The following is a 14682-nucleotide window of genomic DNA, read 5'->3' on the forward strand; positions in this document are numbered from 1 at the left end:
TAGTGGGCAAATAGGGGCCATACAGTGTAAGGGAATGATTAAAGTAGGAGATATTAATGTACCATTGATATGTTCCGGAGGTGTGGCATGTCGCACACACATTCCTTGAACACTGGGGACAACCATCACGTGTTGACCAACTACTGTGTAGAGGTCCACATTTGTCTGGCAAGGGGTCTACATCTATCAGGCACATGTACACATTCCGCAGACATACGGGTACAGCATGTGTTGGGCACCTACTAGGAGGACACCCCACACTAGATATGCAGTGTCCTCTGTTATTGTGTAGCACAGATGTTGCTGGTATGTCCTTGTGCACCTGTGGTAACACACACCTATTTGTTGGTAGTAGTCCAGATGACATGCTACTGTAATGTTTCCCAAAAGGGGCACACAACAGTCGATGGCAGTGATGGTTGTGGACACATACCAACACATTCTGTCACAGCACCAGGCCATAACTGGTATCCCTGGTACCATATGAGGTTATGTGGAATTTGGGCCCTGAACGCCTATATGCCTAGGCTGGCTGTTAGCCCATGTGCATGCATGCCAGTACCTGCTACCCCAGTCTAATGGACACAGGTGCTAGCCCAAGGGTGTATGTGCAGTTAACCATCCATTGATGCAGGTTCCGCCTGCAATGGTGTTAACAACTAACCTGCCTGTTATGGACAGGGTGACCATTCCACAGCAGGGTGAATATGTGGTACACACATCCAAGCTGCCAACAAGCACAGTTGCTGTCACACACCGGGTTGATGGCATGTGTGTGTGTAACACACTGGGGCATGAGTTGCACCTGTGCAGTATTCCCATCATTGTGGTTTCTGTGATTGCCTTGCATGCCACACTGAGCTCACCCCACCGGATTATGTATGACACTGTGTAGACTGTTGGCCCTATAGGTTATCATTCAATGGTAGATGTTTGAAGCCCTGGTATTACCTGGTGGGGAAACTCCTTGATGTCCCCAGCTGCTGCATGTGCTGTGTGATGTGATTGACGAACAGGAAATCATAGACAAAACAGGGCCTTATTGAGGGGTATACAGGGATGTTTACACCCAATGTCCCTTGATGGCATGCCCATATGTATGTCTTGGGCCATGTAGCAGCATTACCTTACAACATATGCAACCTTGTAGTGATAGGTCTTGGTGCCAAACACCTGTGTCCACAGATCCCTCATGACCGATTATGTGCCTAATATGTCTTTAGTACTGTGATAATATGTGTGGACGTCACTCTCCTCAAAGGGGTTGACAGTGGATGTTGTGGTTTGTGGCCAGAATCCATGTGTCTGTTAACAGTCCTCTATCTGTGTGAGAACCTCCTAGGCAGATGTCCACATCATTAGGAAATCTGGTGATGGCACCCGACATGCAGTCTGACATGGTTGGACATGGGGTGATGGGTGTTCCCTGCACCTCAGGGGTGTACATCGCACATAACAAAGGGCAGTACACAGAACAACAGGTTACTCCACTAGATATGGATAAACCGCTTGGGGAGGATTCTCCTGTGTGGCATAGGTGGGTCGTGTCTCCGCACCACTGTGATATCCCTATGGTAACATATGGTGTGATGTATACATGGAAGTGTTATATCTATAAAGGATAGGTGGGTTATGCCATCACAGGGTTTGTCCAGGTCAAGGTAGGAGGTTTGTAGTGTCATGCATATGGTGACTGTGTCATACAGGTCAACCGAGTGTTACAGACATGACCCCTTCCTGGACAACGCCTAACTGTCCATGATGGAGTGTGAGCAGGTCACCAATGTCATGGTTAATCGGTTCCAGTATAAACTGTGCCATGGCCTTGCAGAACAGCATAGTTAGGCTGTTTGGTGTATCATGTGACTGAGTGGTGTGCATCGCACCATACTCTGGAGGGATGACAGTATTCGTCCATCAAATGGCAGGGACAATGGCAATGGGTAGCCCTCCTTTGAATATATAGTACCTTATGGTGTTACAAGGTTATGGTTTGGCCTGTGTAGGATGCACCTTGTGATGTGGTTGTGTCCGATGGCAGAGTGTGGGTTCCGTCAACGAGCCAGTTGGCAACCCATCTTGTGACATAGGGATTTATACCTAGTTTAGTGGGTTTATCTATAATTCCAGAGTGGGAGATGGTGTTGAAAGCCTTGGCGAGATCTGGATAGGCTGTGTGAACCACCTTACCCTTGTCTAAACTTTAGCGACTGCTTCAAAGAAGTCTAGCAGGTTTAGGAGACATGATCTGCCTTTTACAAACCTGAACTGGGTGGGGTCCAGAGTTTGGAGATTACCAATGCCATTGTTTATAAGTTCCATGATGATACGTTCCATAGCCTTGCAGACCAGGCTTGTCAGGCAAATGGGGCGGTAGTTCCCAGGGTCCGTGGTGGCTCCCCCTTTGTGGAGTGGAATAACCGTTGCTGTGCGCCATTCAGTGGGCACAAAGCCTGAGGTGAGGCAATGATTGAACATGGTACTTAGGTGGCGTGCCAGTTCGTTCTGTAGTTCGTATAGAACACAGGTCCCATGGATGCTGTTTTCTTGGTTTTGGAGAGTGTGTTTTTTACCTGCGCTTCTGTGATTACAGGAGCTTTGCATTCTTCTGGTATAGAGATGGGCCCTTTAGGGGATGAGAGGGGGGTAAAGTTAATATTGATCCTATCTGCCAGGATGTTGGCAATATCAGATGGTTCTGTATATTTAGTGCCATTGTGCTGTAACTCAGAGCAGATCTGAGTGTTGCCATTGAGATTCTTGACATAGCTATAGAATGCTTTGTGGTTGTCTTTAGAATCAGTGGCGATTTTGTTTTCATAACTAGCTTTGGAGGATTTTATGAGGGATCTCAGCTTCTTACTGAGGCTGACCAGGGAGTTCCTCCAGTCATGGGATTTATTATTTTTTGCAACAGTTTCTTTCTTCTGTTGTAGAGTTTGTTTATGGCAGGGGGACCACCAGATTGGCTTCCTTTTTTTGAAGGATAGCCTCTTGGTTCTGTTAGGAATTGCATAATCCATGCACTCGTGTAAGTGCTTATAAAGTGAATTTCTGTAGGATTCAGCAGTCATACCTCTATTGTCCTCCAGCATGGGTGTCGTGAAGTTTGCCGTTTCTGTCTTAAGAAGTGTGAAGTTGACTTTAGAGAAATTTTTTACAGTGGTTTCCCTAATGGGGATGGGGTGGGGGCGAGATGTGGATGTCTAGGGTGATTAGCTTATGGTCGGATCTGATCAATGAGGAACTGACCTCTGGTGTGGAACACCGGTTGCCCATGTTGGTAATGACTAGGTCTAGGACATTGCTGCCCCTGGTGGGGGTGTGGATAAGTTGATCCAAGGCATTGGAATTTATGAATTTCAGAAAATGTTGAGCACAAGAGTTGGTACATGAGTAGTTTTCCCAGTTAATGGTGGGGTAGTTGAAATCGCCCATTATTAGGGTTGTTGGGTTGTACCCATATATTTTCCAGTGCATCAAGAAATGAGGAGTGGGAATCCTGGAGCATGGTGGGGGATCTGTAGCAAGCTACAATTTGGATTGCAGTCTTGCCCAGTATTAGTTGCACTTGGATAATCTCAGATGCAATATGCTGAGCAACTAGCCTGGAGGTGTGGATATCCCTAATGATTATGGACACACCTACACCTTTAGTGTTTCGGTCCAGGTTCAGTGGCTGAAAGGTGTGGTATGAATTATAGCCTGGTAATGCATGGGTGCTCTTGGGATCCTTGAACCTGGTCTCTGTCACTGCACAGATGTTGATGTTCTCCATTTTAAGGAGTGCCTCGAGTGAGTGCATTTTGAGGTTTAGACTTCTAGCACTGAGTAACATTACCCTCAGATGTTACTTGCTTGTACCTGTTACAGTGGCGAATTTGTCATTTCAACCTTGCCTAAAAAAGGCACTATAGGGGTGGCAAGAGTCTTAGCCAGTATCTGGAATCCTAAGGGCAACAGGTGCAAGCCATCTCTGGCAAAGCATCATGGTTTGTCGATCATGTCATCCCAGACAGACAGATACTGGATCCCCTTAGAATGACACCAGAAGCTTAGCCAATTGTTGAAGTCAGTCATTTTGTCCTTGTACTGTGGTATCATTCTGGGTGATGACAGGATGCTATTCAGGGCTAGGGTCATACGTGCCTGGGCTACAAGATCGGACAGCTCCTCCATGTCTCTTTTCATGTAGTCCAGGGAGGTACATCTCAGGTCATTCACACCAACATGGACAATGACAGAGTCATATTTGTACTTGTTGTGGAGTGACCTGAGTGCATGCGTTATGTGGCAGATCCTGGCACCCGACTGGCAGCTGATAGTAACTTTCTCTTTGTTTAACCTGGTGAGTGGAACATCAGTGAGCCTGACTATAGAGTCACCTATGACTAGAGTGTTGGGTACGTTGTTATGCCTTACAGGCTGTGGTTGAGTGGCACACTGAGTTTGTGGGCTATGTGTCATTTGCATTGTGTTGGGGGGTGGATGTTGCTTGCATTTCTGCTTTGGAGGTCCCTGTTGCTTGGGCAGATTTTTATTGAGAGACTCCACAAATGTAGGTGTGTGTTTTGTGTTTCTATGTATGTGTTTTGGTGGTGTAGGTTTTGAGGGACTATGTGATGAGTCTGGTGTGGTGCAAGTGTTTACCTTCTCCACTTGACTGTCTAGTACACTTACATTTGTTTCCACTGGGATGGGTTCCCCTCTGTTGACTCTGGGTCTGAGGTGAGACTGGTCCCTGTCCACCCTGTAGCGCTCAATCTCCAGTATGTAGCCCATGAAAGGTTACCCTTGGTCTGAACACTCTTCTCCTCCTCAGTCTGGGCCGGATGTCAACATCATCGTCATCACCTCCCTTAGTCTGTAGTACGTAGTGATGTAGCAAAGCAGCAGCAGCCCCTATCATTTTGTCAGTTAAAATTCCCAAGTGTGTACTCCAATGGTGCTGAGTATGTGGGAAAATCAGATTGAAGGGTGTTTTATACTGGTGTGCTGCAGATGGTGCCTGAGCAATTGGCTGACTATGATACATTCCACCTGCCAGCTACATTATTGAGGGGTGTGAATGGGCCACTGTGAGTTGCAGAGACCTTATTAGTCATTTACATTTGATTGCCTTTTGTCTGCTATTTCCATTTTTCCCCATTTCCTCCAGTCTTAAGCCTTTAAAACTGTTGCAGCTAGTGGGAACATTGCTGAGTAGAAAGGGCCCTCTCCGGGATACAAACGCCCAGCATTTTTTAAACCAGCTTAGCATAGCTAAGCATCCTCAGACACACCTCCTTGTTAACTGTGCTTAGTTGGTTTCAGAAATGCTGAGCGATGCTTAGCACTGCACAAATCCGCTTAGTTGGGCTGAATGCTGTTTAGAATTAAACTTCAAAGCAATGCACAAACTGTCTCAGCAGAGCTAGGCACTGCTAAACATTGCTCAGTTTTCATTTAAATAAATGTACTAATTGGACATTAATTGCTCATTACTGACATATTATTAAGTGTATATGTTTTACATTATATGACATCTCCTATGTGCTTTGATTACATTACCTTGGGGTGTGACTGTACTGTATGAGACACGTTTACATGGGTGAGTTCACATCATATATCCACTGACACTGGGCATTTGGACTAGCTACACTACCCTAGTTAACAAATATCAATTACTACATCATTATGTAAAATAAAAATATTTAACAAAACTTTTCCCGTGTAAAAGCTGAAAGGCCTGTTTTGGTATTTAAACCATGAACTACTGCATGTAAAACCAGAACTCTAACCTCTAAGCTACTGGAGCTCACCAAAATTTCAGCTATACATTTCTATATAGCTTTTTCATGATACAAATACAGTGGGAAAAATACAACAATTTTAAATATATACATATCAAAACCTGTCATTCTATCAGTTTTCTAAGTTGAGCAATATTTAAAAGTATCTATATTTCTGGCCTTTTGCCCTACTTTTACTACTGCGTTTGTCCAGACTTGTAAGCTCCAATGTGTTTACACCAAGCATGACCCCCCCCCCTTTTCATGTCAGCTGCCTCTTCTGCCTACACCACTGCATTGTAGCCCCTGCATGGTTAGGTACCTGCAGACATGGTGGCCTATTTTGCTATTCAGTAAACTTAGCTGATTTGCATACATCTAATAACCTATACCCTACTTACAGCACTACACGAGAGCCTATGTCCTTAGCAACCACTGTTACCACCCATTGTATGAGTCTGCATGTTGGCCAGTATAATGGGGAACTTGCTTTTAAATTTAAATAATCCCCTTTTAGTATTTTAATTTTATATTTTGTCACATCCCATGCTTGGGCACCGCTTGCACATAGCATATGTGCACGTAAAATTAATCTTTGATTTTTTTATATTTTGCATCAGTTTTACATGCCATTGGCCATAGTTTTGCCCATTGGCAAGCCTGATGCAACTAGTACATGCTTTACTTTGAGTTGTCATAGCCCCGTTTTTTTTTTTTTTTTTTTTTTTTCAGTGTTGTACACGGACAGTTCCTGTATACATTTATTATGCAGACACAGCTCCTATACGGATGTCTGTCTGCTTTCTGAATCAGTAAATCATCTCATTTGCATGGTTTTCACTCACAAATAAGGTGATTTACATCCTGCGATCGAGTCCGTGGTTGAACAGTTCTGGGAGACTCGTGCACGCCCCCAGGACTGTTTCCTGGATTGCAAAGGCTCCGAACTCCATGTTCGAGCCATGGCACTATGCTTACATGGAGATTAGCTCCATGTAAGCTTTATTGACTTACCCAAAGTGTCTTTTTGGAACATCAAATATATGCATACACAGTACTGTCTTTCAGATCTAATTGGCTTGTAGTTACAATTTTTTTTACTGTGATCAGTAACACTAGGGTTGAGATTGTATTGACTACTGACATTGGGCTAAAAATACTTAGTACATCATTGCATCTATGTAATTACACATATTTTTGATTTTTTGCATGATTCTGACTTGATAATAAGTATGGTAAAGGGAATATGGGAGAAAGCCTGCCTCCTCCTCAGAAGTGATTATTATATATTATCAAGTCCACCCCACACATAAACCACAAGAAGTGCAAATCTGGTATAAAGACTTATCCAGTAGCAGTGTTGGGCCATGTATTTCGGCTGGTATTCTCTGAAAGTACAGAGCTTACTTTGAAGTTTGTTGGAATTGCCTAACACATCTGAATGCATCTGAGAGTAACAAAGTTGTGCAGAAGGGTGTGTGCGCTTCCTGCTCAGTAACAAAAGTCATCCCATGAGGTACCATCAGTGTGCTTGGCTTATTTTTCTGCATCCACCAGCTGTAGCTAATCAACCCCAATCTTTCATGTCTTACGATATGAAGTGATCTACACCTCTCATTCTGTTATGCCTCCACTTCAGTCATGGAGAGTCGTACATTGTGAAGAGTCCTGTTCATCGTCTCTTCATTCATGGAGAACAGCCTTAGTATTGAGGCTTATTCTGAATGCAGCTTCTTATATGTGAAGCTTGAAGATCCTTGTTAGACAGGGAGAACATTGTCACAGTAAGCTGCATGAAAACGTGGAAGGTTGTGGCATGCACTTTGTGTTTGTGGCTGTTCTGAGATTCAAATCCTCACTGACTGTGTGGCAGGCTGCAAGTTGTTTTGTCCCTTTTGACTGCACTAGGTGGTAGCAAATATTTTTCTTTCTCTCCAGTATGAGGAGTAATGCCAACAAATGGGGGGGGGGGCGTTATCACTCACATCCCATAGAATAGTGAGGGGTTAACAGCTGCTATTGCAGACATCTTCTCTTGACACTTGACAAGCAGGGATGCCTTGTTTTGCTGGAGTGCATACTTCCATGGTCCCCCACACACACCCAGCCGCAACTGAACTACTGAGACACACCCACAATTGAGGCACCCCCCCCCCCAAATATGAGAGCATTCTGCCACAGTATTATCATCTTCACTGCCCGGGGCCTGTTTTTCAGCTTGGATTAGTGATGGCTTAAGCAAGTGCCAAAGATTTATGATAATAGGCTGCCTCATGCAAAGCTACTGCTAAGGAAGGATTTTTTGTGACTTCATACTGTAGTCACATTTAAAATCAGTGGATAATAGCATCTGTTTACATTCCTGTTGCATTAATGTGACATTATAATCAAAGACATTAAATCTCTACTGTGTCATGAAATAATTTATAATTTATACTTCTTTTGTTTGTATGGCGTTTTTAACTAATTTTGCTTTTGTGTGCGTCCTGTCCCCGTTAAAATGCTCTCGTGTGAGGAATTAAGAAACTGTTCTGTGTATAAGTTTAGCCATAGAACTTCACATGAGCCGAACAATCCAAAAGGACACTTTTCAGTAGTGATCTGGGGCAAAAACAGGCAAAGCTGTAAATGTATCATAATAAATAAATCAACAATTTATAACAGGGAAATTGTTTCTACAGTTGAAAGACAAAAATTCAGTGTGTACAAATTCACCAATTCATGCACTATGTTCAGAAGTAGCATTTTTCTTTATCTTCACAGAAGAAAAAAGCAGGCATACATTTTATTTTTTTCTAAAACAAACAAAATACATATTTGCCCTTTCTGTGATTAATGGTGGCTTTATACTTGATTATATTAAGTAACTTACAGTGTGAAGAGATATAGGAGGTGCTTTGTGCAGTTTTGTATGTACAAGTCAGAATGCTTAATGTTTTTTTGGAAGACTGCCTTAATAATTTTACAATTAGTAAAGTCTACTGTTCAAAGCTGATGAAGAATGACAAATACTAAGGCTAAAATGTAACTTTATTATTAAGAGTTCATTCGGTGGTTGATTGGTTTTATGTCCAGCTTTTGCTCAACAGAATTATCCAAAGTAACCCAATTTGGACACAGGCTGGCCAGTGGCTTATTGACCCAGAGCTTCTGAGCTTTATGGAGGGACATGCAAGCCAGTAGGTGCACATAGACCCCTCCCACTGTTAGCATGGATCCCTGGCGTAGGTTGAGTCCTCAATCCACTTATCACAGGCAAATATCTATGCTCATTTTTGTTGGCATTAGTTAGTGTGGCCAAAACCCCTAGAGCCAGTTTTTACAGCATTGAGTGATTTACACAGCATGTGATGTGTGATCCACATTCTTCCATCTAGGGGATACTGGGCACCACAGCTGATGATCACAGTGATCAGCTTTTGCAAATCCTCCATGATAAGCATTGTCTAGAGTCTGTGCTTCTGCCAATGACTCCATTCTTGGGTGAGTTTAAGGTGGAAACATTCAGCATGTTTTGGAGGAACCCCACAGAGACACAGGGAGGACATGCAGACTCTGCACAGGCATTGGCTGGAAGGCAGGATCAAACTTTGCACCTTGTATTTGGGAGGCAAAGATATAAACCATTATCACAGCTGTGTCATTTGGTGAGATAGAGCAGCATTAAATTGATGAAGATGGAAAGGGTTGGTGCAACATCTCGACCCCATATAGAAATGCAAAAAAAAAGTTGATGATGATGGTGATGACTTTTAAGAATAGTATATGCACATAACTGTTATGTGTTACAAACACAACGTAAAATTAATTAAACTTTGGGTAAATGTTCTCCAGCCCGTGGTGTTCGACCCTAGGATTTCAATATAATATGTTGTAATTTGATTCGGGAAGATCAGAAAATGAATTAGCAGAGAACACAAAGTATGAAAGAAAGAAAGACAGTACTTTCTATAGTTACATATCGTACTGACTTTTTGAAAGTTGTTTTTTTCTCTACATTCATGAGTTTAGAGGTGCTTGTGCTGTGAAGACAGAAACACTGCTTCATATCACCTGTCTCTGCAATGAGGGAACACAGACAGGCAGTTCTAGATTAAGTGCTTATTTTAGCAACCCCATGCCAGGTCAAAGTATATAGGTCTGTTCCATCAGTGCAAGTTCTTCTGCATGTTGCGCGGGTGCTAACATCGCTTCATTCCTTACCATTGGTCATGTGATGTGTCACGTCATTATGCCATGGTTTTCCCATGGAGCAACGGCAGCACAAATCTGCAGGTCATATTTAAGAGATTCTGATGGATGTAATTACTCATACAAATTGGGCAGACAGGGGGAGGGTCAGACCCTGTTTGGGTATCTTTGCTTATCCTAACTCTTTTGGGTTTCACAAAGTGAATTAGGCTACATTACACATACGGAATGCATTGTAGTCCCATAAAAATGTTTTGCAAGCAGAAGTGTGGGTATTTTGAGATTTAATTTTTGTGTTATTGGTTATTAAGTAGATGAAATACAGTGTTGCATATTGTACTGTTTTCATGTTTGTTACATAAAGTACATTTCTATTATTCCTGTCTTTGCAGTTTGTTTCATGATGTCTGCTTTTTTTTTTTTTTTTTAATTTGCAGTGGCTACGATATCCCATTGAATCCTTTGCACTTGGTTCCATTCTATGCCGGAGCACGTTATCATGATTTCCACCATATGAATTTCATCGGAAACTATTCTTCAACCTTCACCTGGTGGGACAAACTGTTTGGAACAGATTCCCAGTACTTAGCACATTATGAGAAAGTCAATGCAAGTCTTGAAAAGAAAAACAAATAAGTTACATAATTTTTTAAAAGCTAAATCCAAGCAACTTTCCAGAAAAATCACTGCAGTGGCTATTAACATATCAAAATAGCAAAAAAAAACCCAGAACATTAACTAAGGTTCATCTGACACCTGTTTTGAAACCACATTTACCCTTGCTTCAAGCCTACGTACATCAAGTTATTAATCTAGTCTGTTGAGGACTGAAATGTTCACGTTATTGCCGTGAGCAAAAAATAAAACAACAGATGGTGTAATGGTTGGTTCAGGTTTGATTCGCCTTCTCATTTCTAGTGTTCATGTTACTCAATTTTTAATGTAATTAGAAGACATTTGTAATAATTATGGGAAGTATTTTCTGTTGATGCAGTAAGTGTGCCTTAAATGTCATAAAGCCAGGAGTTGGCGATAGACATTTAATATGTCTTTGCTGCCATTTTGGTACCCGAGTGATGCTCAAGTCCAGCACTGAGTTTAATTGATTATAATGTAGATAATTTGAAATAAGCACCTGTGCAGGCATTTCTTAAAAAATGAAAAAGAAAGAAGACTGGCTCTAAAAGTAAAGAAAATGTAGAAAAAACAATGGAATAGTAAAGGAGCATTAAAAGGTTACACACACATGGCAGAGTATGAGGCTAATATGAGCAAAGGAAAATACGTGACTGGCAGAAATAAGGGGAAGGTGCAACAGCAAGTCAGTAAAAAGTAAGGATTGAAATTAGAGGGTGCGCAATAGCAAGTCAGTAAAAGCTAAGGACAGAAATTAGAGGAAGGGGCAATAGCAAGTCAGTAAAAGCTAAGGACAGAAATTAGAGAAAGGGGCAATAGCAAATCAGGAAAAGCCAAGGACAAACATTATGGGAAGGGGCAATAGCAAATCAGGAAAATCTAAGGACTGAAATTAGGGGAAGGGGCAATAGCAAGTCAGGAAAAGCTAACAGAAATTAGGGGAAGGGGCAATAGCAAGTCAGGAAATGGAAAATACATTTCCGTACTCCCTTTTTAGGCTGCAGTAGAAGCACTGACCATTGGGAACACTAGTCTTAAAGCACTTTAGAATCCTTCTTAGTTATGGCGTCTGCCATATGTAGGAATGGCTGTGTTTAACTTGGATTTCTGCCAGCACTGATGTTGCCCAGTTAGAATGTACTAATAACCAGACACATAAGCATTCTAGGCTTATACTTTTTCCATTCATTGACTGTCAGCATACATCACTCAGCAACAGTAGAGCAACAAATGCCAGGTCTACTGTTTAACTAAATGTTAAATTCCTGTTAACATAACCATACAAATTAGGAATGCTACACATCAAATATTGGTCACAAATACACTTTTACAGAAATTACAAATAGTTCATATACACTACACCACACTTACATTGAAAGAAAATCATACACATATGCACTTGTAGTACATAAGCACACACACATGCGCACACACACACAAACACACACACACACACACACACACACACACACACACCATTCCAAGTGAGATAGATGTGATCAAGTGAATGAAACAAGACATTAAATAGCAAAGTTGTTTATTTCTTTAGTGAATCTGTGGGAGAAAAAGCTCTTAAATTACCAATTAAAGTAATTCTCTGCATTCTTGTATATATTCAGCAGAAATGTAGAATCATGTATAGTTTTTCTTATTCCTGCAGATATCTGACTTAAAAATTGTCGCATATGTTAACTGCAACACCTTCATTAAGGCAAGAATGCACAACAGAACACTAGTTTCTTAGTTTTCAAATCACAATCTATAAATGGAGTAAAGTGTTGACACAAAAGGAGACAGGTTTAAAAATGCATTAAAGTGAATCTTAATATTTCATGAAAAGTACATTTAAGGTACAAGTCTGACATCTTAATCATTAAAATGCACTGAGTAAATATTCCTGATAATCTGTGTTTAGAGGGCTGTCCTTTCCTATACCCCTGCACATGAGAATTGATTTATATATATCTTCCTGCCAGGTGGAAGGGGAACATGCATGAGAGCGTAACAGTTTGATAGTTTCTGTGTGAATCAAAATTAATTTTGTTGAAATAGTAACATAATTCTATAGTATGACTGGTGTTCCTTCCAGTGCTGTAAATAAATGTTTCATATTTTTGTACATTGTAGTTAGTAAATTATATACTGCTGTTTGGCAATTTGTACAAGAAAAAAAAATTAAGCAGGCCTCAGAAATGAAAAGAAAATGCACTCTAAAGAAGCAGTATTTATAATGGACGAAACTTCATTGCTTGATTTAAAGGGCCTCCTCGAGTTTTGTGGATACAGCCTCTAAGCATATTTCCTCATTTCAAGTTTGGAAAACAAAGAGCTGTTAAACATGGTGTTCATCTCATCACACTATCTTTTCTAAACAATGCCTTGTCTGCTTCTGTTTGCTGCTGTATCATTTCTTTCTGAGTGCTGTCTGCATACAGTGGCACTTATTGAAGATTAAATATTTGTTCACAAGAAGAAAGTCTGTTTCTTTTACTGTTACTGGGGTTTCTTGTATCAGTGTGTTTGCATATGCTGTTTAGTATGAATTGGTGGAGGTGTGCTAGTTAATGTCACCCAAAAGCAGAGCACCAATGTGTACCTGCCTTAGAACAAACAGGAAATGCTAGGCTGGGTACAGTTTTAGGTCATCTGTGTATTGCATAAAAAACCTCATATGTTTGTCACTTTTACACTTTTTGCATGAGTGCAGTAGATAGAGGCTCAACAAGACCTGAGGTGGCCTCAATCTGTTTCTGTCTCCAGTGATGACATGCCTTGGAAACTCTACCATTTGCACAGGAAATGTGCTATGGATTTCAGGGAGTTCATCAGTGTAGATGTATGGGGCAGGTGTACTTGAGTGCTAGATCTTCCTCCCGAGACTCCAAGAATAGTATAGCAAGGCATATTGTGTATGTATGGCCAGGTGATAAAACACCTGTAAGGGTTTGGTACTCTATTTCCCTTCTTTTTCCGTGCATATAGCTGTGAGGGTGGTCAGCGTGCTACACAAGAAGCCCTTCACTGTGAATGTCTTCAGTTATCATATGTGTCCAGGCACAGTCTCCTTGAATCCTTCCTCAATATTCTAGCAGTCATGCAGAGAACTACAGCTGTTTTAAGTGATATCTTCACTGCAGCAGAACAGCATATTCTCTCTCTGGGAATATTTTTAAGTGCAGATTTTACAGCAGAAACATACTGATGTCATTTCACATATGTGATACTTTATCTGCTAATCATATCACTGAATTTAAGTCAACAGCATAATAGCTAGACAGATGTGTAAGACTAAAATTGCATTTTGCTGAATTCTTTCTGATCAGAGGGATGATGAGAGAGAAGGAACATAGTGGGCAGGATTCACGAAGGCTTGCACGGAGTGTAAGAGACGTGCAACACTCCATGCAAGCCTCGCGATCCAGGAACAGCCCTAAACTCCGTGTAAGAGACCAGCTAAAACGTCTCTTACACGGACTGGGCGTGGACATGCTAAATACCTCACTTGCATCTGAAAGGTATGCAAATGAGGTATATTAGCGATCCACGAAGCAGAAACCAGTCCGTGTAGGAGACGTTTTAGCTGCAGAAATGTACTCAGTTGACAACTGAGTACATTTCTGCAAAATCCACAACGGAGCGATGTCAGCTCCAAAAAAAGGTTGCATATGATTCAGGCAGCATGCCAGTGGCCAAATATGTGGCCATTGGCAAGATAACCTGATGCAAAAATATTAAAAATATAATTTTTTTTTTTCGGCAATCGCCGATGTTTAAACCCAGCGCAGCCCCACCCAAACGGGCTGCCGTGTATAAAACCATAAAAAAGAAGGTTATAAACCCACAAATGTGGGTTTCATGCAATACATGGAATGACAATGCAGGGACCAGCAGACCAAAACCAACATGGCCACCGTGTAGTGGTTGCTAAGGGGGGAAGCTGAGTCTAAGACATGTAACTAAGCATTAGTAGGCAATCTCATGTAAATGAGGGTTTGGATACTGAATCTCACAGTCACATACCAAATGAGCACTGTCTGAGTAGTGTAAGAGATACAAAAGGGGGAGGAATAGAGTAGGAGATAGG

General features: G+C 41.5%; 1 protein-coding gene across 1 annotated transcript in view; it reads left to right on the forward strand.

The window, feature by feature from the left end:
* MSMO1 (methylsterol monooxygenase 1) overlaps positions 1–13070 on the forward strand; it is a 112794-nt gene extending 99724 nt beyond the window's left edge. The window contains exon 5 of the mRNA XM_044068983.1: positions 10400–13070. Coding sequence (XP_043924918.1) covers positions 10400–10598 — 199 coding nt within the window. The 3' untranslated portion in view covers positions 10599–13070. The remainder of the gene's footprint in view (positions 1–10399) is intronic.
* The last annotated feature ends 1612 nt before the right edge of the window (positions 13071–14682 follow it).

This window comes from Protopterus annectens, chromosome 4.part0 (genome assembly GCF_019279795.1).
Source record: "Protopterus annectens isolate FY-2018-M chromosome 4.part0, PAN1.0, whole genome shotgun sequence".
NCBI lineage: Eukaryota > Metazoa > Chordata > Ceratodontiformes > Protopteridae > Protopterus > Protopterus annectens.